This window comes from Rattus norvegicus, chromosome 9 (assembly GCF_036323735.1).
Source record: "Rattus norvegicus strain BN/NHsdMcwi chromosome 9, GRCr8, whole genome shotgun sequence".
Lineage (NCBI taxonomy): Eukaryota > Metazoa > Chordata > Mammalia > Rodentia > Muridae > Rattus > Rattus norvegicus.
This window is the reverse complement of record NC_086027.1, coordinates 11,622,446-11,647,169: the sequence shown is the minus strand read 5'-3', so window position 1 is coordinate 11,647,169 and position 24,724 is coordinate 11,622,446. Positions and strand designations below refer to the sequence as shown.

The 24,724-nt window shown below is 42.9% G+C and overlaps 1 protein-coding gene across 1 annotated transcript; it reads left to right on the top strand.

Moving 5' to 3' along the window:
• The first annotated feature begins 201 nt into the window (after positions 1–201).
• On the top strand, positions 202–8,875 carry LOC134480485 (uncharacterized). The gene is made up of 5 exons (XM_063267982.1): positions 202–685; positions 1,403–1,562; positions 2,549–2,680; positions 3,350–3,533; positions 7,834–8,875. Exons 1-5 carry the CDS (start codon positions 556–558, stop codon positions 7,837–7,839), a joined length of 612 nt encoding a protein of 203 aa, XP_063124052.1. The 5' UTR covers positions 202–555; the 3' UTR covers positions 7,840–8,875.
• The last annotated feature ends 15,849 nt before the right edge of the window (positions 8,876–24,724 follow it).

Here is a 24,724-nt window from a genome sequence, read left to right as displayed (position 1 = left end):
ACAATGTCAACTGTCAAGGACTGCACAGTAAGCAAATATTTCCAGGTTTTATACACTCAGAGGTCTAGAAGAAACATATTGGCCTCCATAAAAAGGAAAACCTTAGGAATCGAAATGTGTGTCACATGCATTGTCTCGAGTAGTAGATTTACTTTTAAGAAAAAACTCCGTCTTCCTTGGTCCCTAGAGATTTGGGTGCTAAGAAAAATCTGTTCTCTCATTCAGGTTGTAAGCAGCCCTCCCCAGCAAAAGCACTGTTGAGTTCTAATGATGCACAGAGAAACATCTAGCTTAGCAATAGAGGTTGCCAAATGGTATTCCCAGTGATGTATGAGAGACTGGAGGAAAGGGTCCGCACAGAAATTGATCAATTTTTGGAGAGCTAGTTAGCAGGTAGGTCATAGAACTTCCCAGTGGCATCATCAGTAAGCCCTTCACTGGACAATCTATTGTATCTAAGAGATCCCTAGAATCTTCTGTGATGTCACCAGTGTTGTGGTGACACCAACTGCCTTTGGGATATTCCTTCAGTTCCCTTTGGGTTCACAAACAGGCATGTTTCGCCAGCCGCTCAGGCTATTTCAGAAGGAAAGTGTTGATCAAGGAGAGACCACACCAAGGCTGAAGGAAGATGACCTCCTCTCATCTTCCTTGGAAGGAAGGAAATCATTCTGGGGAAGGCTTGGTGAGTCCTGGGCAGAGTTGGGGAACATCCTCAAGGAGGTATGTTTGAGATGTGCCTTCTAAGACTAGGCCTTACAAGCAGGAGCCTTGGGATTTCTCAAAGGCAAACCAAGAGTCAGGAGTTCCTGATCTTTAATTTGAGAGAAAGCCAGAAAGTGGTAAGCCTTCAGTTTCTTTTCTGGAAGCTTTTTAATTGTGAGTGTCAATGCATGGCAGGAGGAGGCACAGTGAGATTAAAAATGTGACCATCCATGGTTGGGAGTTGAAGCATTTCTTCCTCTAGATTACTGTAGTTTAAATAAGTCTCTGATGGTGAGAACAAGGAAGGATGCACCCCGAGAAATGAATTGAGTTCTCGGACACTTTGGGTGGAACACACATGATTAGAGCCTGATGGTGCTAAGCAGTATGAACTCCAGGATTAACTGAAACACATCTGATATGAGATAACAACGTCCCAGATGTTTATGTATCAGTCAGGTTATACTATTCAGGGTGAGGGGTCCTGTAATAGTGAATGTGGCACATGTATGGCATTAGAGGTTGGGAAGAGGGACATAGCTTAAGAATCCACCTTTAAGAAAGCTTTTCTGCTCTTTAACGGATTCACCCAGTCTCTACCATTTCCCCTTCCTCACCTCCTTTTCGGATTCAGAATGATCTTTTCTGCCCATGGGCCACCAAATATGCAAATTCACTTGGGTTTATCTATTTACAGGTTTTGGTAGGAAGGCATCATCCCAAAATGTCATCAGTAAGCAAGAGGAGTGTTTAAAGGAACTGGAGGAACTTAAATTTGAAATCCAGAAGTGTCAATTCGAGAGGGATGAATTTTATCAAATCCTGGACCTTTATATCTATGATAATTGGGACCACAGGTAGTCATTATGCCCAGTAACCTGTTCACTGTCTTGTGCTTTCTCTCTGCTAACCCAAGATTTCCTCTTAGCACAAGAGAGGTTTACCTCTCATCCTGGATTTTAAGGAGATTTGGAAGGCATTTGCTTGTGAGACAAGCTAGGTCCTGTGTGTTTAGGGTCAACCTCTTTTGTACTTGACCCTGAGCTCCTTGGATTAGCATTGGTTCTGTCAACAGCTAGAAGGACCTGGTCACACTTGCTGCCTCTAAGTGAGGGGATGAAATGCCTGCACGTCATCCCTCTTTTCCTCTTATTTTTTTCATTATACACTGATTCTATGGCACCTCCATGCATGTAGTTGGGATTCTGCTTGTGTTTGTATATTGATTGGTATGTAAGTATGTGAAAGTGTTTGTGGGTATTAAGCTCTCGGTCAGGGAGTCTGGGGAGTTTCATGGGATCTTAGGATATGTCTGATGGACAGTTTGCAGGTCATGATAGTGGGGATGCCCACATGGATCAACTGAGCACTATGCATCTTCTGTTTACTTAGGTGGTAGATAGGACCCTCCTGAGGGAAGGAGGGGTTACAAATCCTCTACCCTGTCAAAGTAGTTATTCCCTCTGGGAATTCATGGAACAATAGGAAACAAGGTTTGAGAATCCCTGTTTTCAAAACAAAAGAAATATCATCACAACTATCTGTTAGACCCAAGCCACTGCAGTACAGTTGGTCTTGGGGGAACCATATCTCCACAGTCTTAGAAAATGTCCATATTTCAAAATAACTCTTTGCTGATTTGCGTAGAAATATTTCCTTGAAAGAATTGTTGGAGTCTCACTGTTGTGTTTTTGCTCTGGTCTTTGTGTTTGCCACATTCTTCCCTCCCCCCACATTTCTTAAATTTCAATTTTTTATTGGGTTTTTTTAATTTACAATTTACTTAATTCTGAAATCCTGAGTTCAGATGGTTATTTTTTTCTTGGGCCATGCCCCACAACAGGCTGGATGTCGAATTGCCAATACTTCAATCCGAACATGAGATGAGAATGATGGCTATGCAAATGATGACCAGTTCAATAAGTGAGGCCATGGAGAGGTACAAGGAGCTCATACAAGTGAACAGTTCTTACCGGTGAGTCGCTGACAGAGATGAGAACCCAGCACTAGGCAGGGAATGCTCCTGTCCTGTATGACATTGAACCAAAGTCAGGGCACTGGTTCTGTAGTGTCTGACTTTTAACAAGAAGCCTGCCTCCTGGCAAGGGTCTTATGTTTGTAGCTCTTGGACTCAGTTGTCCTACATGTGAAGGCTATAGAAGACCTTCCAATTGTTATTTTCCCCATTAAGGATCCTCTAGATAGAAAGTTTTGTACCGTGATGGGAATATCAATCAACTCTGAATCTCTAGGATTCTGACAGAAGATTTAAAGATCTGTGATCCATGAGAAACACATGGAAAGATTGTATAGCTATTGGGACTTCAATTACCCCTCAGAGGGGATTTCCCCACTACGTGAAGATGGTTTTAGCATATCATGGACATATAAGCACCCATATGGACCATTTCTTCTTCCTGGATTTATATAAACCGTTTTAGTGTCAGGATTATCAGAAGTACTTTGATTCATGTTGAATGTGGATTCTGGATTTGACCTCCTCTAATTGGTGCTAACTTGTATAGTGTGGCTCTGTTCTGGGGATGTCTGGGGATGAGGGATTCCTTGAAGGGATGATTTGACTTGCAAGAGTGACAGGCAAATAGAAGCTGGCTGGGTTTACCATTTTTTGTTTGTGGTTCAGCATCAGGCACTCCCAGCTTCTGCGTGAACAAACTCAATTGAAGAACAATATACAGATTTTGCTGAATGAGAACAGAGAACTGCTGGTGGAGCAGACTGAACGGCCAGCATCCTGTGTGGAGGCAAAGAGGCTCTGTGAAGAGGCCGGAATGAACATCTGTGTCCCCAGTGCAAAGGAACAGCAGGTAGGATTAGGCCTCCAGGTCAGGTTGTCCTCAGGTCTTTCCATAAACATAGACAAACCAATGTAACTGTCTATTGACTGATCCATGTCCTGACCTAGGTCTCATCCAAGTGTTCATTCATGTGATGGTTTACAAGGCTTTCTGTGGAGATAGCCCCTCTTCAGGAAACTGCATGTTTGGAAAGCGAATGCTCCTGCTCTTTGAGAATCTGCAATTTATTAAGGGAGATGGGTTGATCACATATCACAGCACTACATGCCATGTGTGTGGAGGGTGCTATGTGGGAGCCCCTCTTTAGACTAGAACAGGGCTTTGAGGGATGAAGCAAAAGCCTGGAGCTCATTTTCATTACAGGGATCTTGTGAGACTCCAGGAAGTAAGTAGTTTTCAAGGAGGAGAGGCTGGTGGAAATGGCAAAGAACCGGTTCTCATTTGTGGTGGCTTTTGTTCTTCCTCCCCTCATGTCTCTGTATATGAAAATGGTGACTTCATGCTTCATAGATCTTGGGTAACTACAGAGCCTGAGGAGCAGCATGTCAGTCCTGTCTTATTTGAGTGCTCCTGGAGAGTTCGTATGTGGGCCTTACAATCTGAAGCTGGATAGAAGAACAAGGATGTGGAAAAGGTTTCTCAAAGGCTGAGGGTTGGCATGAGAGATTTGAGACTTCAAGAACAAAGTTATCCGTATATACCCCCAATTCTCACCAAGAAAGGTGCATTGCTGTGCTGATCTGCATCTTAGGGAGCCTGCGGGGAGGCCAGTTCATGACATGCAGTTTTGTCCAGTCATTATCCAACTTCGTCCTTTAAGCCTAGGTCTCTCAACAAACATGAAGCTTCCTTTTTTGTGCTGTCCAGCAGTCTTTGCATCACCGGTCCAGTTCCAGGTGGAGCCCTGTCTCTTATTTGTCTCAACACATTCTTAAACCATTCAACTATTTTCAAAATAAGGATTAGATTTCTTCACTTTACCTGAACAGAGGTATCCCCCGGGAAGATTCTGGATTGTCTTGTTGGCTTCACCATGATCTTGCATGGAATCCTAGAGTGCATCCCTCTGCTGACATTGCTTTGCTGACTATATCATGGGCATGGCATCCTTTAAGGATAGATTCCCCCTCAATACTGTACACAGTGCTGCATTTCAGAAAAGTCAGGGTATGTTATTTCTTTAGCCTCCTTCTGACTGACATTCAGGTTGTTTTAACATCACATGAACTCTAATGTGATGAAAAGTTCCTGGTAAATGACCATGAGTCCCTGTCTTCTCTGATGGTTCCAAGGTCTTCTATGAAGGAAACAGGGTAGTTTTAGTGAGGGGCCTATGATGAGTCAACATAGAGCTTGATGGTGTCTTTTCCTAGAATCTCTTTCTTGGGAATTTGATCTTGTATTGTTTAGGCTATCTGTGCAGAACATGTAACTTACTTGTAAAACCAACAAGTATCTGCATAGAAAGGTTTCCTGAAGTGGAAATGAGTACAGGCCAGGGCAGCACAGCCTGCTTGAGTCTAAGAGACTTGTACACAGCATAGCTCCCACTAATTCCTCACTCAACAGGAAATGTGCTGCACAAGATCAAAGTTTTCATTTGTGCGTGCAAGTGAGTATCTGTGTATTTCTGTGTGTTTGTGTGTGTTTGTGTTTGCAGTAGTGAATGTGTTTCCCTCTATTTCCAAGTTTCATGAGAAAAGTACTCTAAGTGATCACTTTACATCCATGAAACATGAAATACAGCTGCCCAGTCATTTGGCATCTCCATCCAGCTCTGTACAGCAAAAGGACACTTAAGGTATTAATTTATTCTGTTTTCAAAAATACCGTAACAGAATTATCTCGTGAAGTCTGGGGGAGGAGTGGGAAATATGTTCAAGTGAGTCGTGTTTCACAGTGGTAACAAATGGTACAGGCCTGGAGCTTGCAGGTCCCTTTTGGTTATGGTGTAAAAGAAGGACAATAAAGTCCTGTAGAAATGCAGCCCCCCCCAAAAAGAAGAAATGCAGCCCCCCAAAAAGAGGACACAAAAACACCTGTAAAGTTAGATTTTCAAGTGATTAGGGGTAAAACTACTGGTCTGCATTGAAATCCTTTGGAGCACATCAAAGGAAAGGAGTACAGGGAGGTAAGGGGGGCTTCTCTCTAAAATCCATGAGTTTATGCGGCTTCTCTGTTCTTTGTGAATGGTGAAAGCCCACTGGAAGGGTGTGTCACTCACTGTGTCTTCTCCAAGGTTGCTTTCCACATGGCCTGCTACCATTTCTCTCCAGCTACCTTGGCACACTACAGCTTCCGCTGGGAGTTTGGCTTGGATTTTATTCAATGAGAATTTGAGTTGCTTGGAGTTGTATTGTCATCCAGCAAAAGCCCCATAGCTATGCTGTGGTGCAAGAACAGTGCAGTGTCAGGAGCCCCTTTGGTGCACAGATAATCTAAAGCGCTCCCCTATGTTATCTGTGTAGCATTCTGCAAGTGCTGTCAATCAACATCATTTTCTCTCAGTTAATTTCAGCCTCAATGGAGTTAGGAGAAATGATGAATTTCAGATGGGTCTGGGAGTTTAAGAACAGGTAGCCCTATGAGAAGCCATGTTCAGAAAGTGGAACAGAAGGTTTAGTTAACCCAGTGATTCCACAACAAGGAGTAGGTGTTGCCATTGCAACTAGGGCACATCAGTGTTGTAGTGGTCCCAGAGTAGCCCTGAAGGAGAATCTATCCAGACGTCCATCAGGCAAGGAGTAAAAGTGTACCATAGGGTGGAGCCCTTCCATAGATTCTGATTCAGTCTGAGAAAATCCATGCAAGCTTTTACGTACTTACTCAAAATATCTGTGGCACAATCACATTACGGGGAGAAAAATTGTTGATTTCGATCCTGGTTATGGAGATTTCCTATGATTCTAGCTTTGGGCATGAAGTCACTCAGGCTATGGTAAAGACAGCTCAGATTAGAAGAAGCTGCACACTTTGGGGAAAGTCTGAAACAGTGAAAAAGAACAAGAGTCTAGTCTACCACCATCATATGAACCTTTGCTGGGGAACAAGAGTGCTCTACACAGCCCTGGGAACTTGCAAAGCAAGATTGGTAATAGGGAAAGAACCCTGAGTCTATGTCAGTTTATGGGAGGACAGCACATCACTGACTGAGCTGTCTATAGGCTCTATTCACTATGTACATATCCCACTCAACATTTGTTTTTATGCCTCCAGCGTATACTGGGGAGTCTTTACATTAAGCATTAATGTTCAGGTAGGAACACAGGCTGGAAGAAGCCATTTGAATATCCTTCCCTATATAAGTACCCGTTTTGGGTGAATGACCACCTACATGGATTTCAGCCTCAGGCAGCTAAAGAGCTACTCAGAGTATAGTTCTGGTACAGTTCATGTGAATTTTGCCCATGAAACAATATATATGATCCTCTGGATTTCTTGCTATGTTCTACTCCTTTCTTCCTGTGATCTCTCTGGAAAGATCTGAGGACATTTTCTCTTCTGTCCTCTCACAAATTGCCTTACACTAGCCATAGACTTACAGGGGTGCTAGTGTGTTTCTACATCACAATCACCTTTAATGTCCGTGTGTACGCTGGGAAGATTTGCATGGAGCACATTCTCAGTGATTACAGGATTCATGCAATTCCCATGGATTTGATGTGAGATGGCTTCTCTGTGCATTTGCAGGTACAGTGCTTAAAATGGAACCTAGGCAGGTTCCTTTACTGCAAACATAATCAGAACTTTCACCTCAATTCTAGGCATCTTCTCCAGAAGGCATCCACATGGTATTGTAGGTTGCTCATCCCTCTCTTGAACTCAGATTCAGACATAGGTACAATGTTATTATTCAACATAATATATCTGGACCAGTGGAAAAATACGCTCATTTTTCTCTAAATTCCAATACAGTGTATAGTCCACAGTTCAAATTCTAGCAGTTTTAAAAGCTGAGATACAAATCCAAGAGCAGGTACTCTATGACACTTGGGGATGCAGGGACTGACCTCAGCTGACAGGTCATGCTGGATTGTCCAACTGAATAGAGCTGATGTAAGAGGGAGAGTTGAAAGACTGAACCCCCAGTGAACTAGACTGTGGGGGGGAGGGCAGCAATGGGGGGAGGGTTGGGAGGGGAACACCAATAAGGAAGGGGAGGGGGGAGGAGGACGTTTGCCCGGAAACCGGGAAAGGGAATAACACTCGAAATGTATACAAGAAATACTCAAGTTAATAAAAAAAAAAAAAAAGAGGGAGAGCTGAATTGACAACCACTCACTAAACCTTTATTCCTTTGCTCTGCTAGGTCTGAAATTCTCCAGGAGAAAATCGAACAAGACACAAACCAGGGCAAGATCTCCCTTGGAGAGAAGTGCTACAGGAGGAGAACTAAGTGTGCACAGCAAATACACCACTATTGCATCTCATCTGTAATGTCCATAGCAATTGTGGACTGCATTTTCCTCCTTTAGTTTTATTTCTTTGGATTGAATAGGCTGTACTTTCACCTCCCCACCCTCCAGCAAGTGTAAACTTTTGGAGGGACTCAGAGAAGTGCTGATGCACATCAATCAAGAGGTGCTGGTCATCCAGAAAGACTGTGCACGTGTAAATGTGTACTTGTCCTGGTGGGTCATCCAGAAGAGTTTCATGGAGATCAGTTCACAACATTGGAAAGTCTTTGAGATAAAGTCTGTAATATCATTTCTACTCAGTATTGGATGGCTTTGTCCTTAATACCCCCACTCCAACAAAACAGACCTACTTCCACTCCTCTTGGAAAGATTATTACCATCAGTAACTGCTTGTCTACTGTGTCTCCAAGGAGAGACACAGGCTATAAATCTATTCTGCAGAAGGAGCAGCAAAAAATGCTTAGCGCAGCTCCTCTATTTAAAGTGTGGCTGAGTTTTGATTATTTTGGTTATTTGGTTTTCCTCCTATTCATTTGAAGTTTTGTTATTTATGTGTTGTTGTTTTGTTCATTTTGTTTTCTATTTTGATAAGGATATAGAATGTATATATTGACAACCTGCATCTGGTTACTATCATGTAAATTGGATGTATCCTGGTGAAAAAAAGAGTAATCTCAAACTCTTCACTCTTAAGAACCTTCTTTATTGATCATTAGTGTCAACATCTGAAGTCCCACAGCTATCAGGGAGGGATGGATCTCTGCATTCTCATGGGGACTGGGCATCAAAATCACTTCCTAGTCAGACTGAGATTCAAAGGCAATTATACAGTCACTGTTCACTGTGTTCCAAACTCTGTGAATTTCAACTTCATATTGCATATATTACCCACTTTGTATGCTTACTGTCAAATATATAGTTACCTCTAAATTATACTCTGTGGATGAGAGTGTTGAACAAATTAATGGGATAAACATTAATTTCTCTGTAATATCTCCCAGGACATATAAACGTGGCATAAGGGAGTTTAAACCAATCAGGAAGCCTGCACCCAAATCCCGTGGTGGAGAGTGCTGAACACCCAGGAATGCAGATACTCCTGATGCCACAGGACAGAAAGCCACTTCTGCCCAACTTTGCCCACATCTCTTGCCCAATATTAATCTGCATGATGCCTCTGGAAACAGGAATAGAGGAGCAGTCAGCGGCAGGAACCTGCTTGGTTCAGCCTGGGTCCAGAACCAACCCAGGCCCTGAGCATATTTGAAGAAAACCAGAGGCATACAATTCTGTTTCCTGATTGTGGCTTTTTTTTATTTGAAGTTCTAAACACCATTTTGTTGTTGTTGAATTTTAATTGGATATTTTTCATTTTGAATTCAAATGTTATTCCTTCCTTGTTTTCCAGAAATAAGTCTGAATACCATCGCCCTCCCCCTCTTCTATAAAGGTGTTCCCTTCACCATCCATCCAAATTCCCAGCCTAGGCAGGACCAAGGGCTGCTCATTCCATTTGTGCCCAAGAGGACCATCCTCTGATACACATGCAGATGGAGCCATGGCACAGTCCCTGTATAGTGATTGGGTAGTGGTTTAGTCTCTGGGAACTTTGCTTGGCAGTCATGGTTGTTCTTATGGGGTTGTTAGTCCCTTCAGCTCTTCCAATCTTTCTCTAATTCCTCCAACTGAGGTCCAGTTCTCAGTTCAATGGTTTGCTGCTAGCATTCTCCACTGTATTTGACATGCTCTGGCTGTGCCTCTCAGGAGACATCTATATCCAGTTCCTGTCAGCCTGCACCTCTTAGCTTCATCCACCTTATCTAGTTTGAAGGCTGTATGTGTATAGGTCACTCGTGGGGTAGACACTGAATGGCCATTCCTCCAGGCTCTGTTGTAAACTTTTTCTCCCTATCCTTTCAATAGGGATTCTTCTTCTCTTTTAAAGGAAGAAGTGAAGCATCTACATTTTGGTCATCCTTCCTGAATTTGATTTGGTCTGTGAATCTTGGGGAATTCCAGCATTTGGGCTAATATCCACTTATCAATGAGTGCATACCATGTGTGTGTTTCTGTGATTGGGTTAACTCACTCAGGATGATATGTTTTAGTTCATTCTATTTGCCTATGAAATTCATGAAGTCATTGTTTTTGATATCGCTGTAGTACTCCATTGTATAGATGTACCACACTTTCTGTTTCCATTCCTCTGTTGAAGGGCATCTGGGATCTTTTCATTTTCTGACTATTATAAATATGGCCGCTATGAACATGGTGGAGCATGTGCCCTCTTGTATGTTGGAGTATCTTGTGGGAATATGTGCAAGAGAGGTATAGCTGGGTCGTCAGCTAGTGCAATGTCTAATTTTCTGAGGAACCTCCAGACTGATATCCAGAATGGTTGTACCAGTCTGCAATCTCACCAACAATGGAGGAGTGTTCCTCTTTCTCATATCCATGCAAGCATCTTCTGTTGCCTGAGTATTTGATCTTAGGCATTCAGACTGGTGTGAGGTGGAATCTCAGGGTTGTTTTGATTTGCATTTCCCTTATAACTAATGATGTTGAACATTTCTTTTGGTGCATCTCAGCCACTCCATATTCCTCAGCTGTGAATTCTTTGTTTAGCTCTGAACTGCAATTTTTATTAGGGTTATTAGTCTCCCTACAGTCCAACTTCATGAGTTCTTTGTATATTTTGGATATTAGCCCTCTATCAGTTGTAGGATTAGTAAAGGTCTTTTCCCAATCTGTTTGTTGCTGTTTAGTCTTAACCACAGTGTCCTTTGCCTTACAGAAGCTTTGTACCTTTATGAGGTCCCATCTGTCTACTCTTGATCGTAGAGCATAAGCCATTCATGTTTTGTTCAGGAAATTTTTTCCAGTGTCCTTGTGTTCAAGATTCTTCCCCACTTTTGCTTCTCTTCGTTTGAGTGTATCTGGTTTGATGTAGAGGTCTTTGATCCACCTGGACTTAAGCTTTGTCCAGGGCAATAAGCAGGGGATGATTTGGACTCTTCCATATGCTGACCTCCAGTGGAACTGGCACCATTTGCTGAAAAAGTATATTTTTTCCACTGGATGGTTTTGTCTCTTTTGTCAAAAATCAAGTGATCATAGATAGGTGTGTGGGTTCATTTCTGTGTCTGCAATTGTATTCCACTGGTATATCTTCCTGTCTCTGTACCAATACCATACAGTTTTTATCACCAATGCTCTGTAATACTGCTTGAGTTCAGGGATGGTGATTCCCAGGGAAGTCCTTTATTGTTGGGGATAGTTTTAGCGATCCTGTGTTCTTTTGTTATTCCAAGTGAATTTGCAAATTGTTCTGTCTAACCCTATGAAGAATTGGATTGGAATTTTGATGGGGATTGCATTGAATCTGTAGGTCACTTTGGGTAAAATGGCCATTTTTACTATCTTCATCCTGACAAGCCATGAGCATGGAAGATCTTTCCATTTTCTGAGATCTTCTTCAATTTCTTTCTTCAGATCATGAAGTTCTTATCACACAGATCTTTCACTTGTTTGATAAAAGTCACACTGTGGTATTTTTATATTATTTGGGACTGTTATGAAAGGTGTCATTTTCCTAATTTCTTTCTCAGCTTCTTTATCTTTTGTGTAGAGGAAGGCTACTGATTTGTTTGAGTTAATATTATACCCAGGCACTTGCTGAAGTTGTTTATCAGGCTTAGGAGTTCTCTCGTGTAACTTTTGGGGTGAATCAAGTGTACTCTTCTGTCATCCGCAATAGTGATATTTTGACATCTTCCTTTCCAATCTGTATCCCTTTGACCTCCTCTTGTTGTCTGCTTGCTCTGGCTAATGCTGGGGACAACATACAATGACAGGGACTGCAGGCAGTAGGCCGGGATGGAGACATCTCAGAAGCCTGCAGCAGCTCCTTGTAAAGTAGGGTGGCTTTTTGGAACCCTGAGAAGCAGGAGACACATCTCTCCATTAACCCACCATCTGAAATAAGAGGCTGCTTGCAGCAGTCCGGGATGGAGACATCTCAGTAGCCCACAGTAGCTCTTTTTAAAAACTGGTTGTTTCCATTTCTCCAAACCTTATCCCTGGACAAGGGCTGTATAGATTTCATTTGTGTGTGACTGCCTATCAGGTGGCCTTGGTGTGCACAATTATTCTATTATGTCTGACTTTCCTACGTCTTTCTACTTCTGCTCTGGTGAATTCTGTGAAACTAGATGTTCCTTGAGGTTATGATTCTTAGACAATTGGAAATTGATGCATAGGGGCACAGCACAGCATATCCCTAGCGGCCCAGGTGCATATTGTGTATTCTCATCTTGGAAAATATGTAATAACTGCACAATTGAAGTTCCAGATTAAGGTTTGACTTGCAAAGACAGCTTGAAGAAAATAAGAGAAAATGAATTAGAGCCAACAATCGGGCGCTAGGAAAGGAAAAGGTTATTGAAGTTAGGAAATAAGTCTTATATAATATTACAGACTAGTTAAGGAAATATAGAATATATAAAATTATATACTAGTAAACTAAGTCAAACTACTGGAACTCTTATGAGAGTCATTGTGTGCAAGGAACAGAAAGCTAGTGGAATTACTGTGCTAAGGGTTACCTTGATTCTTTCTGGCCAATGCCTGGCAGTTTTGCCCATGTCATTTATCATTAGAGAGTCTCAGGAAAATGCAATTAGCTGACCTCGGAGCTTTGGACTCTGAAGTATAAAAGTAAAGAATTAAAGTTTAAATAATGATAAGTTTACAATTATTATTATATTGGCCACAGGCCTGGGTATAGGGGAAGCCTGAAACTTTGGGGAACAGTTGCAATTCTTAGATCTTGGTGGGATGTAGTCATTCTTTGCATCTGATTTGGCAATGATTAAAAAATGTCATTTTTCTACCCGCTTTTGCATCATGAATAAAGGACTGGGGCAAGAGAAAGGCTACAGAACATGTGAAGAGTAAATGAGAGAGAGCATGCGGGAGTGAATGAGAGAGTAAATGACAGAGCAAATGTAAGAACAAATGTGAGAGCGAATGAGAGAGCATGAGAAGAGCATGTGAAGAGTGAGTGGAGTGAGAATGTGAAGAGTGAATGAGGGAGCTAATGAGAGAGCGATTCTGAGAACAAATGTGAGAGCCAGGGAGAGAGCATGAGGAGAGCATGTGAGAATGAGTGAGGAGAGAATGTGAGGTGTGTATGAAGATTGTGTGTGTGCGTGACAGGAGAGTGCATGTGGTGTGTGTGAGATATGTGTGAGGTGTGTATGAAGATTGTGTGTGTGCGTGACAGGAGAGTGCATGTGGTGTGTGTGAGATATGTATGAGGTGTGTATGAAGATTGTGTGTGTGCGTGACAGGAGAGTGCATGTGGTGTGTGCGAGATATGTGTGAGGTGTGTATGAAGACTGTGTATGTGCGTGACAGGAGAGTGCATGTGGTATGTGTGAGATATGTATGAGGTGTGTGTGAAGATTGTGTGTGTGCGTGACAGGAGAGTGCATGTGGTGTGTGTGAGATATGTGTGAGGTGTGTATGAATACTGTGTATTTGCGTGACAGGAGAGTGCATGTGGTATGTGTGAGATATGTATGAGGTGTGTGTGAAGATTGTGTGTGTGCGTGACAGGAGAGTGCATGTGGTGTGTGTGAGATATGTATGAGGTGTGTATGAAGATTCTGTGTGTGCGTGACAGGAGAGTGCATGTGGTGTGTGTGAGATATGTATGAGGTGTGTATGAAGAGTGTTTGTGTAAGTGACAGGAGAGTGCATGTGGTGTGTGTGAGATATGTATGAGGTGTGTATGAAGATTGTGTGTGTGCGTGACAGGAGAGTGCATGTGGTGTGTGTGAAATATGTGTGAGGTGTGTATGAAGACTGTGTATGTGCGTGACAGGAGAGTGCATGTGGTATGTGTGAGATATGTATGAGGTGTGTGTGAAGATTTGTGTGTGCGTGACAGGAGAGTGCATGTGGTGTGTGTGAGATATGTGTGAGGTGTGTATGAAGACTTTGTATGTGCGTGACAGGAGAGTGCATGTGGTATGTGTGAGATATGTGTGAGGTGTGTGTGAAGATTGTGTGTGTGCGTGACAGGAGAGTGCATGTGGTGTGTGTGAGATATGTGTGAGGTGTGTATGAAGACTGTGTATGTGCGTGACAGGAGAGTGCATGTGGTATGTGTGAGATATGTATGAGGTGTGTGTGAAGATTGTGTGTGTGCATGACAGGAGAGTGCATGTGGTGTGTGTGAGATATGTATGAGGTGTGTATGAAGATTCTGTGTGTGCGTGACAGGAGAGTGCATGTGGTGTGTGTGAGATATGTATGAGGTGTGTATGAAGAGTGTGTAAGTGACAGGAGAGTGCATGTGGTATGTGTGAGATATGTATGAGGTGTGTATGAAGATTGTGTGTGTGCGTGACAGGAGAGTGCATGTGGTGTGTGTGCAATATGTGTGAGGTGTGTATGAAGACTGTGTGTGTGCGTGACAGGAGAGTGCATGTGGTGTGTGTGAGATATGTATGAGGTGTGTATGAAGATTGTGTGTGTGCGTGACAGGAGAGTGCATGTGGTATGTGTGAGATATATATGAGGTGTGTATGAAGAGTGTGTGTGAGAATGAAAGGGTAATGAACAGACGTGTGCATGATCGTGGGAGTATGAGAAAAGAAAATTGCAATTAAAAAGGCAGAGTGCACAAAAGAATGTTAAGTGTGTGTAGCCACAAAATGTGTATGTGTGTGTGTGTGTGTGTGTGAGAGAGAGAGAGAGAGACAGAGAGAAAGACAGAGAGACAGAGAGAGAGACAGAAACAGAGAGACAGAGAGAGAATGACTTTAAGCCTTGAAGTTGCCTGTCATTTTGTACCCAAAGAGTAGTCTGTGGATATGTATTATGTGCCTTCCAGATATTCCTGCTTCCAGGTGAGAACTCTGATCCTGTGAGAGGCCAGGAAGGGCTGAAAGAATGGCTGCAACCCTGAGGCCAGAGGATAAAACTTTTTGGCCTAGAACTCCTAATTTATCTTTTCATCTGAAGCCTTAATATTAAAATTTTCTTACTGGGAAAAGACTATGATCCTGGTGAGCGTCTTGTCTCTTGGATGCTCAAGCAGTTATTTGTTGTCACAGACTGTTTGAGCTTACTCCAGTCACTGGGACTTATTCACACCTTCAAATTTGGTGAACTTTTCAGATATCTAACATTTGTGGCAAACTGAGTGACAAATGCAATGAATGTTGAGCACTTCGCTGGGGTCCAGTGCATATACAGCTATGGGTGTATGGATATGGTAAGTCCCTATGAGTTACTCTAAGAAAGTAGGACTGTGCTATTAGGACCTGTCCTGCGCGCGACTTTTCGCCAGCAAGGAACACGCGGACATTTAGAAATCCTTACTGTGACCACTTTATTAATCTTAGAAGAGGAAAAACCATGCCGCGCCAACATGGCGCACTTATAAAACCCTAGTGCGGCGCACCCACACCTGATTGGTTGTTACCCATGATCTCATAAGGCACGCCCCGGAGTGGGCAAAGACCTGGCACGAAGGCACTCTTGCACATGCTCACAGTTAACTTCCTGAAAGGGGGCCGGATGGTGCGGCGAAGGCTGGCGCCATCTTGCAATGGCAGAGTCTATCCTAGCCTACCACGTGGGGCGCAGTGGAAGCCAGCGCCATCTAGTGCTGGCGAATGTTATTGCAGCCCTCTACATCTCACCCTTATAATTTATATAATTTATAGCAGTCATGATCACCCTATCGCGTGCAATGAGGAAACCTCAGCGATGTGCAAGGGCTGATCAAAGGAACACTGAGTCTCTCTCAATCCCAGTGCAATGGATCCACAGATCCATGGGGTGCAGGAGCAGAGAACTCAGATACAGAGAGAGTCCCTCTCCTCCCAGTGCAATGGACCCACAGATCCATGGGGTGCAGGAGCAGGGAACTCAGATACAGAGTAAATCCTGAACAAGATAACCAAATTCCAGGTGAGGCCCTTTGTACAATGGCCACAAGTGCTTGAGTGATAACGGCCTTGTCACGTTACTGTTGAGATCTGAGTTTGCAAACCAACCATGGTATGAATACTGATCCACAGCATAGGGCTGCATCAAACAGAGCCACTCCCGATAAGTAGTGGGTACCTCATTTGGTCCTCCTCAGCTGTTACCACCAAGGACCGTAGTCAAGCTGCTCCTATAATAAAATTTAGAACTCCCAATTGTTAGTAACTACTCCAGAAAGTTCACCCACTGTACTTGTCTAACAATAGATTGGGGGAGGATAACTACAGACACTGCAGACACAATGTCTGCAGCAGTAAAGGCTGCTACAATAGCAGCGAAAGTGTCAAGGTCTTTTCCAGGACAGAGTTCTCCAGTCACTGTAGCTTTACACAGGTGGCTTTCTGTGAAGCTACAGTCTGTAAAATGACAACACCAGTTACCAGTTAAGGCAGAAAGAGTCACCAGAGAAATGAAGGGACAGGGGTAACAGTTGGAGTCAGCAAGCAGCAGTGTACAGAGTCTGAGCATAGGCCACAGTGGAACGGGAACACACGCAGCGGTAACACTGACTGCAGCAACGGCAAAATCTCTGTGATGACAAAGGATGAAGGGGAATCTTCTATCTTCCTCTCAGGGCAGAGGAATGACTCCAGGGACCCGAACCAGGAGAGCTGAATAACCAGGATCAGCAAGTCTCAGCAACCACTCAGGCAGCTGGCATACTCTTGTAGCATCCTGTAGAAAAAACACAAACATTCCCTCTTCCCCATATAAAATATCTGGACAGGAACATGTCAATAAGTGGATCTCTCTATTTCACCTAGGCAGAAGTATGCCTAGTTGTAGGGTGCCATAAACTTTGGCATCCAAAATTTTAAAACTGAAATAAAAGGAGCATTATTTAGCATACAGGGATAACTCCCCCTTTTTATTTATTAAGATATAGTAAATATATTATTTATTAAGGTAAGTCCTCGAGGATTAAATGGAGGACACTGAGCACTTGTATTTATAAATTGACCTGTATACCAAATTATTGTCTCCAGCATAATTGTATTGGATATATAAAGAATGAGATTTTTTTACTAATTGTTCTTATGTAAGGACTATAATCTGTCTGGTATCTGTCCTCCCTTGCTAAAGAGCCCAGGCAATCCAGTTTGAGTTCTTAAATGTCCTATAAAAGAACAGTATTTAGTGCTCTTAACCACTAAGCCATTTCTCTAGCACCTCACAAACTTTATTTACCTAAACATAAGCATTAATTAGAAATGTCAAATCTTGTAAATATTGTCCAGATTCAGTCTTACTAGAAATCCCTGAGCTGGCAGGGTGAAGCTGGGAGTTGAAAGTAAGCAAATGTAGTCTTCCTCTTTTCGTGAGGGTGTGTTAGCAACTCTATTACCATTTTTAAAGAGCTGGGTCTATGGTTTTGTTTAGTTGTCTGAGCCAGAGCACTGAAGGGACAGTGAGTTGTCAGACATTTACACTGAAATCACTCACTGATTTCATGTAGAAAACTTGTCTCTAATAAAGCATTAAGTAATTGAAATCAATTGTAAACCACAAACCACACATTGGCTATCAGTATATGAATTGAAAGCTTGATTTTTTAACATTTTAAAAACAGCGGCTAAAGCATGGAATTTAATAATCTGTGCTGAAGCAGCAGAAACTCAAGAGAATAAACAAGTGATCCAATCATATATGTAGCCTTTTCATTAGATGAACCACCTATAAATACACTAAGCACATTTCCTATGGATTGTACGCACAAATATGCAGGAAGTACAAAAGCATGTAAAGAGTAAAATTATCAATTTTGCCTGAAAAAGTTGTATATGTAATAGGCCAAATATCAGTATTTAGTAGTAACCAATTAACTGTTGTTTGGAATAAGATATGTTTTACCAGGTTTCTATTCAAAATACTTCCATGACTCTAGTCCACAACTCTGTACTAACACAGCTGAAGCTTTATCTCCAATGTGCATAACAAAGACCGAAGTCCTCTGGTAAGGTGAGGTACTTAGCCAATTAACATATCTTTAGAAGCTTAAAATTAGCTTCAAATATTCTTATCCGGAGTAGTGTGACAGCTACTCCCCAAATATTAAAGCTCATTTTAAGAGCAAAGGTTTGTAGTAAAAATTTCTATATACATTGAAAGATTTAAGTTCTAACTTCTTACACTGAAGAAGCAAAAAAATTATCTAACATGAGGCTGTTAGCAATCCTCTAAATCTATCCTGAAATGGCAGTTGGAGTAAGTAAACTGGCTGTAATGCTCTCACAAGTTCCAAAACCTCATCAGTCCTTCGTAAATCTTGTAACAATCTCTACCTGTATGATTTTTCCTTAATTAAAAATATGTTTGAGTTAGTCAATGTAACACTGGCAATCTTAAATCACAATCTTTAAGTTCTCTTTGTAACACCAGAACACAGCCAGGAGGTCACCTGAGTTCTGAGTACGGGACTAGGCAGCTGTTCTCTGGGCAGTGGAAATTAGCATTAGAATACGGATAACTTCAGGGCAAGCCACAACTTTAGAAAGCAAAACTCAACCTCCAACAAACAATCTAGTCTCCAAGGCACCCCAGGTCTATCTATTATGTTACAACGTTTGACTGTCAATTCTTACATTTGGACGCACAATGGTGCGGTCTCCAATACCTCAAGGGACAATGTCCTAAATTCTTTTAGAAGCCTGGTTTCTAGGATAAGAGTTCCATAAAAATATTACCTCAATTTAGACCTGTTTCCCTAGGTTGGCTCATGTCACATGTTATCTAGAATGACTCCATCCAGATTACCAGCTTTATGTCAACTTTCTGTTACCAATATTATACCTTTTTAACCGTATCCAATAACTTGAAAGCCAATAGTCCATAACCAAGACAAGTAGAGCATATTTATACATTTAAAACCAATGAGAAACAAAATTGAAGTGGCTACACCTATCTTTAATATATAGACCAAACACCATTTTTACCCTTTTGTTATGATTTTAAGAGAAGCACCTTGTCACCTGTTGAGTCAATTAATCAGTCAGGGATTTTTCTAAGAGAAACAGCTATCAACTCTTGTATGAAGAAGCTGTTGGCGCTTTTAAGATCAGCTCCTGTAGACGCTTAGCTTCTGGTCAGCTTCTCTAGCTAATCTAGACACCTGGCTCTAGGCACAGGGCTTCAAAGACCTGATTAAAACTGTTTTTTATTCATTGTTCCCTTCTTGAAGCTAGTTAAAACCAAGTCAAGGTGCGCACGACCGGCAGATAAAGTTTTTACCATTTTTTTCTTTTGAACATGAAACATAAAACTTTTAGACAACGAGAAACAAAAACCACATACATACACTGACAGACATGGGGACATCCTGGTGTACCAGAGACAAACAATAGAGAAAGAGGGGAAAAAGCCAGATGGTGTTCACGGTGACTATCCATCGAGTGGAGCTGATATGGGCGATGGATTGTCTCAATTCCTGGACTAGTCCACCAACGTGTTGAAACCCAATTCTGTAAGACACTGAGAGATATCTGAGCAGTACGACCGATATTCGCCAATGGTATGGAAGTGAAACACAGCCCTGAGTATCTTTACTCACAACCCAATTACATTAACTCTATCAGGCTGTGCACGGGCACTGAGATGTCCTTTTGTTTGATTCTCCTGAATAAATTTTCAGGCGGTCTGCCTCTATCAAATCTGATCAGTATGACTCTGTAAAGCTGTCGCGTCAGCGCCCGGACGCCGCAGCGTCCCCAGAGTCGGCGCGGGAGCCTAATTACACCTTTCATAAGCACTAAGACAAAGTTTTTCTCCCAAAATACTGTGTTCTGTTTATCTCCTTCCTTGTTCTCTCCCGGGGCGTTTTTTCCCCACTCTCTCTCTCCCTCGGATCTAAAGTCCTCGAGAGGGTCTCTTTTCTTAAGTGCACTTTTCCCCTTAAAACTCTTTAATTCGTTCTCTAACTCTGTTTCTGACGCACTGTCTCTCCCTGTCCCCAACGCTCTCCGCTTTGCTGTTACAGCTGGGCAGTTCCCACGCGACCTCTGACGCCGTTTGGTGGTAGCTAGAAACTCAAAGGTCAATAGAAAAAGCCCGAGGGTTGCCAGAGCAACCACAGCGGCACCTGCCGCGTCCGGCAGGGGACTGAGTTGGAGCAGATCAAGGCTAGCCATGGTCTCTCAGAGTTTTTTACCTGTATTCCATAGCTTCTGAATTTCTTCCGTGAAACGGAGGCCTCTTGTAGCACCAGCGATGTTTTTGTCCCGGGTTTCTCGGCACCAAATGTCCCACGCGAGACTTTCCGCCGGCAAGAAGCACGCGAGACATAGAAATTCTTGCTATGAGTGATACTTTATTCCTATCTCATGGAGAAGCCCCGCGCGCCGGCCAGGCACGCCTATTTAACCCTCGAGCACGCATCCACACCTGATTGGTTGCTTACTCATGATCTCATCAGGCACGCCCCGGAATGGGCAAAGACCTGGCAGGAAGGCACTCTTGCACATGCGCACAGTTAACTACCTGAAAGGGGGGGGCGGCTGGCGCGGCGAAGGTTGGAGCCATCTTGCAATGGCAGAGTCTATCCTGACCTACCACGTGGGGCGCAGTGGAAGACAGCGCCAACTAGTGGTGGCGAACGTATTGCAGCCCTCTACACAGAGCTTTGGACTCTGAAGTATAAAAGTAAAGAGTTAAAGTTTAAATAATGATAAGTTTACAATTATTATTATTATATTGGCCACAGGCCTGGGTATAGGGCAAGCCTGAAACTTTGGAGAACAGTTGTAATTCTTAGTTCTTGATGAAATGTAGTCATTCTTTGCATTTGATTTGGCAATGATTATAAATATCTTTTTTCTACCCACTTTTGGGTTATTAATAAAGGACTGGGGCAAGAGAAAGGCTACAGAATATGTGAAGACTAAATGAGAGAGCATGAGGGAGTGAATGAGAGAGTAAATGACAGAGCTAATGTAAGAACAAATGTGAGAGCGAATGAGAGAGCATGACAAGAGCATGTGAAGAGTGAGTGGAAAGAGAATGTGAAGAAGGAATGAGGGAGCTAATGAGGGAGCGAGTCTGAGAACAAATGTGAGAGCCAGGGAGAGAGCATGAGGAGAGCATTTGAGAATGAGTGAGGAGAGAATGTGAGGTGTGTGTGAAGACTGTGTGTGTGCGTGACAGGAGAGTGCATGTGGTGTGTGTGAGATATGTGTGAGGTGTGTGTGAAGATTGTGTGTGTGCATGACAGGAGAGTGCATGTGGTGTGTGTGAGATATGTATGAGGTGTGTATGAAGACTGTGTGTGTACGTGACAGGAGTGTGCATGTGGTGTGTGTGAGATATGTGTGAGGTGTGTATAAAGAGTGTGTGTGAGAATGAAAGGGTAATGAACAGACGTGTGCATGATTGTGGGAGTTTGAGAAAAGAAAACTGCAATAAAAAAAGTGGAGTGCACAAAAGAATGCAGAGTGTGTGCAGCCTCAAGCTGAGAGAGAGAGAGAGAGAGAGAGAGAGAGAGAGAGAGAGAGAGAATGACTTTAAGCCTTGAAGTTGCCTATCAGTTTGTACCCAAAGAGGAGTCTGTGGATATGTATTATGTGCCTTCCAGATAACCCTGCTTCCAGGTGAGAACTCTGATCCTGTGACCGAGGGCCAGCAAAGGCTGACAGAATGGCTGCTCCCCTGAGGGCAAAGGATAAAACTTTTAGGTCTATGACCTCCTAATTTATCTTTTCACCTGAAGACTTATTATTCAAATTTTCTTACTGGGATAAAACTATGATCCTGGTGAGGGTCTTGTCTCTTGGATGCTCAATCAGTTCTTTGTTGTCACAGACTGTTTGAGCTTACTCCAGTCACTGGGACTTATTCACACCTTCAATTTTCCTGAACTTTTCAGATTTCTAACGTTTGTGGCAAACTGAGTGGCAAAAGCAATGAATGTTGAGCACTTCCCTGGGGTCCAGTGCATATGGAGCTACGGGTGTATGGATATGGTAAATCCCTAGGAGTTACTCTAAGAAAGTAGGACTGTGCTCTTAGGACCCCTGCGTGACCTCACTTCACTTTGCCAGCTTTGTGGGCTTCTACACTGCTGCTCTGAGAAGAACTGAAAACTAAGGGAATAGATGTGTAGCCTCCCATTACCTTTGTCATTGTTAGGATATTAGTAGGATAGGTTTGACTGAAATATACTCTCAAAAATATTAACAAAACCATTGCCTCTTGTGTACCATCTGGATGAAGGGCCAAGTTCACAGACATTTCTTCACAAACTTCCGAAAGCCAGCAAATTGGAGCATGAAGAAAGCCAAGTCCAAGGCATTCAAAACGAGCATCCTCACCAATGCCCCCAGGAAAGGCTTTGGTTAAAGAAGGGAGGTACTGAGACAGTTGGCCCTCATACACTCAGAGAAGACTGTGCCAGGAGAATTGGGGAAGGATTGTGGGAGAGTAATTAGGTATCAGTAGTCAGTGAGCAGAACGTAAAGTGAAAAAGAAAAAATATATAAATAGAAATAAAACAAAGTTCTTTAACAAAATGGGATACAATGTATTGCTGAACTAACTCTACTGTATTTACATTTGCACATGCTTTAACAGATAGAGAGACTAGATGTGATAAAGTAGGATGCCCTTGTCATTTACATATATTATGTATACAAGATAAATGAGGTGGAGAACATGCAGTTCAAAGATCCATTGTTCCTTCACATCTATGTGGCTCTGCTTCCCTTTATCAGGACTGTGGAGGCCTCTGCTCATCCAGGTCTCAGGGCTCAACCAAAATGCAGTCCCCTATGATCTCTGGCCAAGTGCTCTTGTGTTCACAACAGAACTCTGCCTCAGGCTGCAGAGGCACTGAAGGGCCAGCCTTCACCTTCAAGGTGCAACCACTCTTTCAGTCTTTCCAGGCTCTCTGTTACTCAACTGGAGGTTTCAACAGAGGCCTTTCATCTCAATAACAGAAGCTTACCTAACCCAAAACAATGGGAAGCCATCCTACCCTCCTGATTCGCTGGTTACCTGAGACCAAACAACATAGCTCTCTTCTTTATGCCTGTTTTCCTGATTTGAAAGTATATAATGTGATCATCTGTGGTGTTGGTGGTAAGAATAAAATTCTTAACATGAATAATAGGACCATGCAGAGCATAGGCTTCACATTCTAGGTACAGAGTGAAGAGCTAGAGGGAATTACCAAAGAAAACAATAAAAATCCTAACAACAATTACAGAAATAATGAAATCAAATAAAACAAAAACAAAAGCAAAACCAAAAATACCTTGTGGGTGCTGGTATTAAAGGCATGTATTAATTCTGACCAGCTTTGTAGGAATTTCCAATAAAAAAACAAACAAACAAACAAACAAACAGCCTTATTCCACTTGCAGCAAGTGCAGGAGAGAAAGCTGGGAGACATCCTGTGCTGGTGCCCCCATGCTGTGATTCTGCAGCAACAACTTCCTTGGGAATAGGAACCTGTATGCAGTGGGATCCCTTGCTGGGCCTATCATCTCAAAAAGAGGTGCTTCCCTAATCCAAACCTTAGAATCCAGTTTACTTCAGGCCAGGAATGAAGTCAACCATCATTAGTGAAAGAGCAAGGGAAAAATTATACAGGAAAAAATATGTGCCTTAATCAGAAAAGATCCTCAACTTCTAAGGCCTCCACAATCTCCACCCCTCTCTTCTGAGCTGTGCATAGTGATGTTGTATAACTCCAGATGGTAGGAAAAGGCAGAGTTCTTCCCAGAAAAGTCATACATAATTTTCACCCTGACATATGTGAGTTGCGGTGGCATCGTATCACAGAGTCAGCACACCCGGGATAAGGACACAGAAGCCACAGATGACAATGCCAAATGGACTCCCTCCTGAACTTATGGACCCATTAAAATTAAGGTTTAGCTTAACCTTAGGCCATTCCACTCCCTGCCCATCCACCTGATTTTTATGTTTGCTCTGAGTAAAAGATCAGAGTGTAGCCCCAAATAGCCTCATGATTGGACTTGGAAATTCAGGAAGAATGATATTGGAGAAGGGATGGCTATGTGGTTACAATGTGGTAACTAGTTTCTGACCAGGAACCTTGTCCTTCGCCAATGGGGACTTTAAGGCGGGGCCTCCTGCTTGTTCCAGTGCAGGCTAAGACTTGAGGGTCAGGCCAGCTCCTGAGCCCCACACAGGGCTGCCTGCATACTCTTGTGACTGCATTAGAGCCAATGCGCTCTCCACCCTATCCTCTTCTCTCCTCTTTGTCACAGCCATGGTCCCCAAGATCACTTGTCAAACACATTTATACATCTATCTCTATCTCAAAGTCAGGTTCCCAGAGAATCAATCCCCATAGCTGACCATAAATGAGGATTCACTGTGTGTGTGTGTGTGTGTGTGTGTGTATATAGTATTTTAGAACACAGAATGGGGATTCTTGGTGAAAGCTTCATGGACATGTATTGCAGAACTAGAGTTTTAAAAAGGTTACTCATTGTCAGAGTCCGGATGTGCAGGGCCGGACGTGCCTGAGGGAGAGCCAGAGATAGGACTTGCCAAACCAGCTATCAGCCCCAAGGACATTCACCATCTGTAGCCACCCCCTCCCCTTCCTTCACCCCCCTGAGTGAGATGAGCCACCCTACCTGCCTGCCGAGCTGCTAGAGAGCACGTACTCCTTGCTGATGTAATTTCGCGCCGAACGTAACTGTGCACCATTTGAATTGACCAATCATGTGTAACCTCGCGAATGCCCCTAACCTCCCC

Excerpts from the sequence above, each read along its gene's own strand:
- LOC134480485 (XM_063267982.1), top strand. The coding sequence starts at position 556 with ATGTTTCGCCAGCCGCTCAGGCTATTTCAGAAGGAAAGTGTTGATCAA. Across the intron at positions 686-1,402 it reads ATCATTCTGGGGAAGGCTTG|GTTTTGGTAGGAAGGCATCA; the intron begins GTGAGTCCTGGG and ends ATCTATTTACAG. Across the intron at positions 2,681-3,349 it reads CAAGTGAACAGTTCTTACCG|CATCAGGCACTCCCAGCTTC; the intron begins GTGAGTCGCTGA and ends TTTGTGGTTCAG.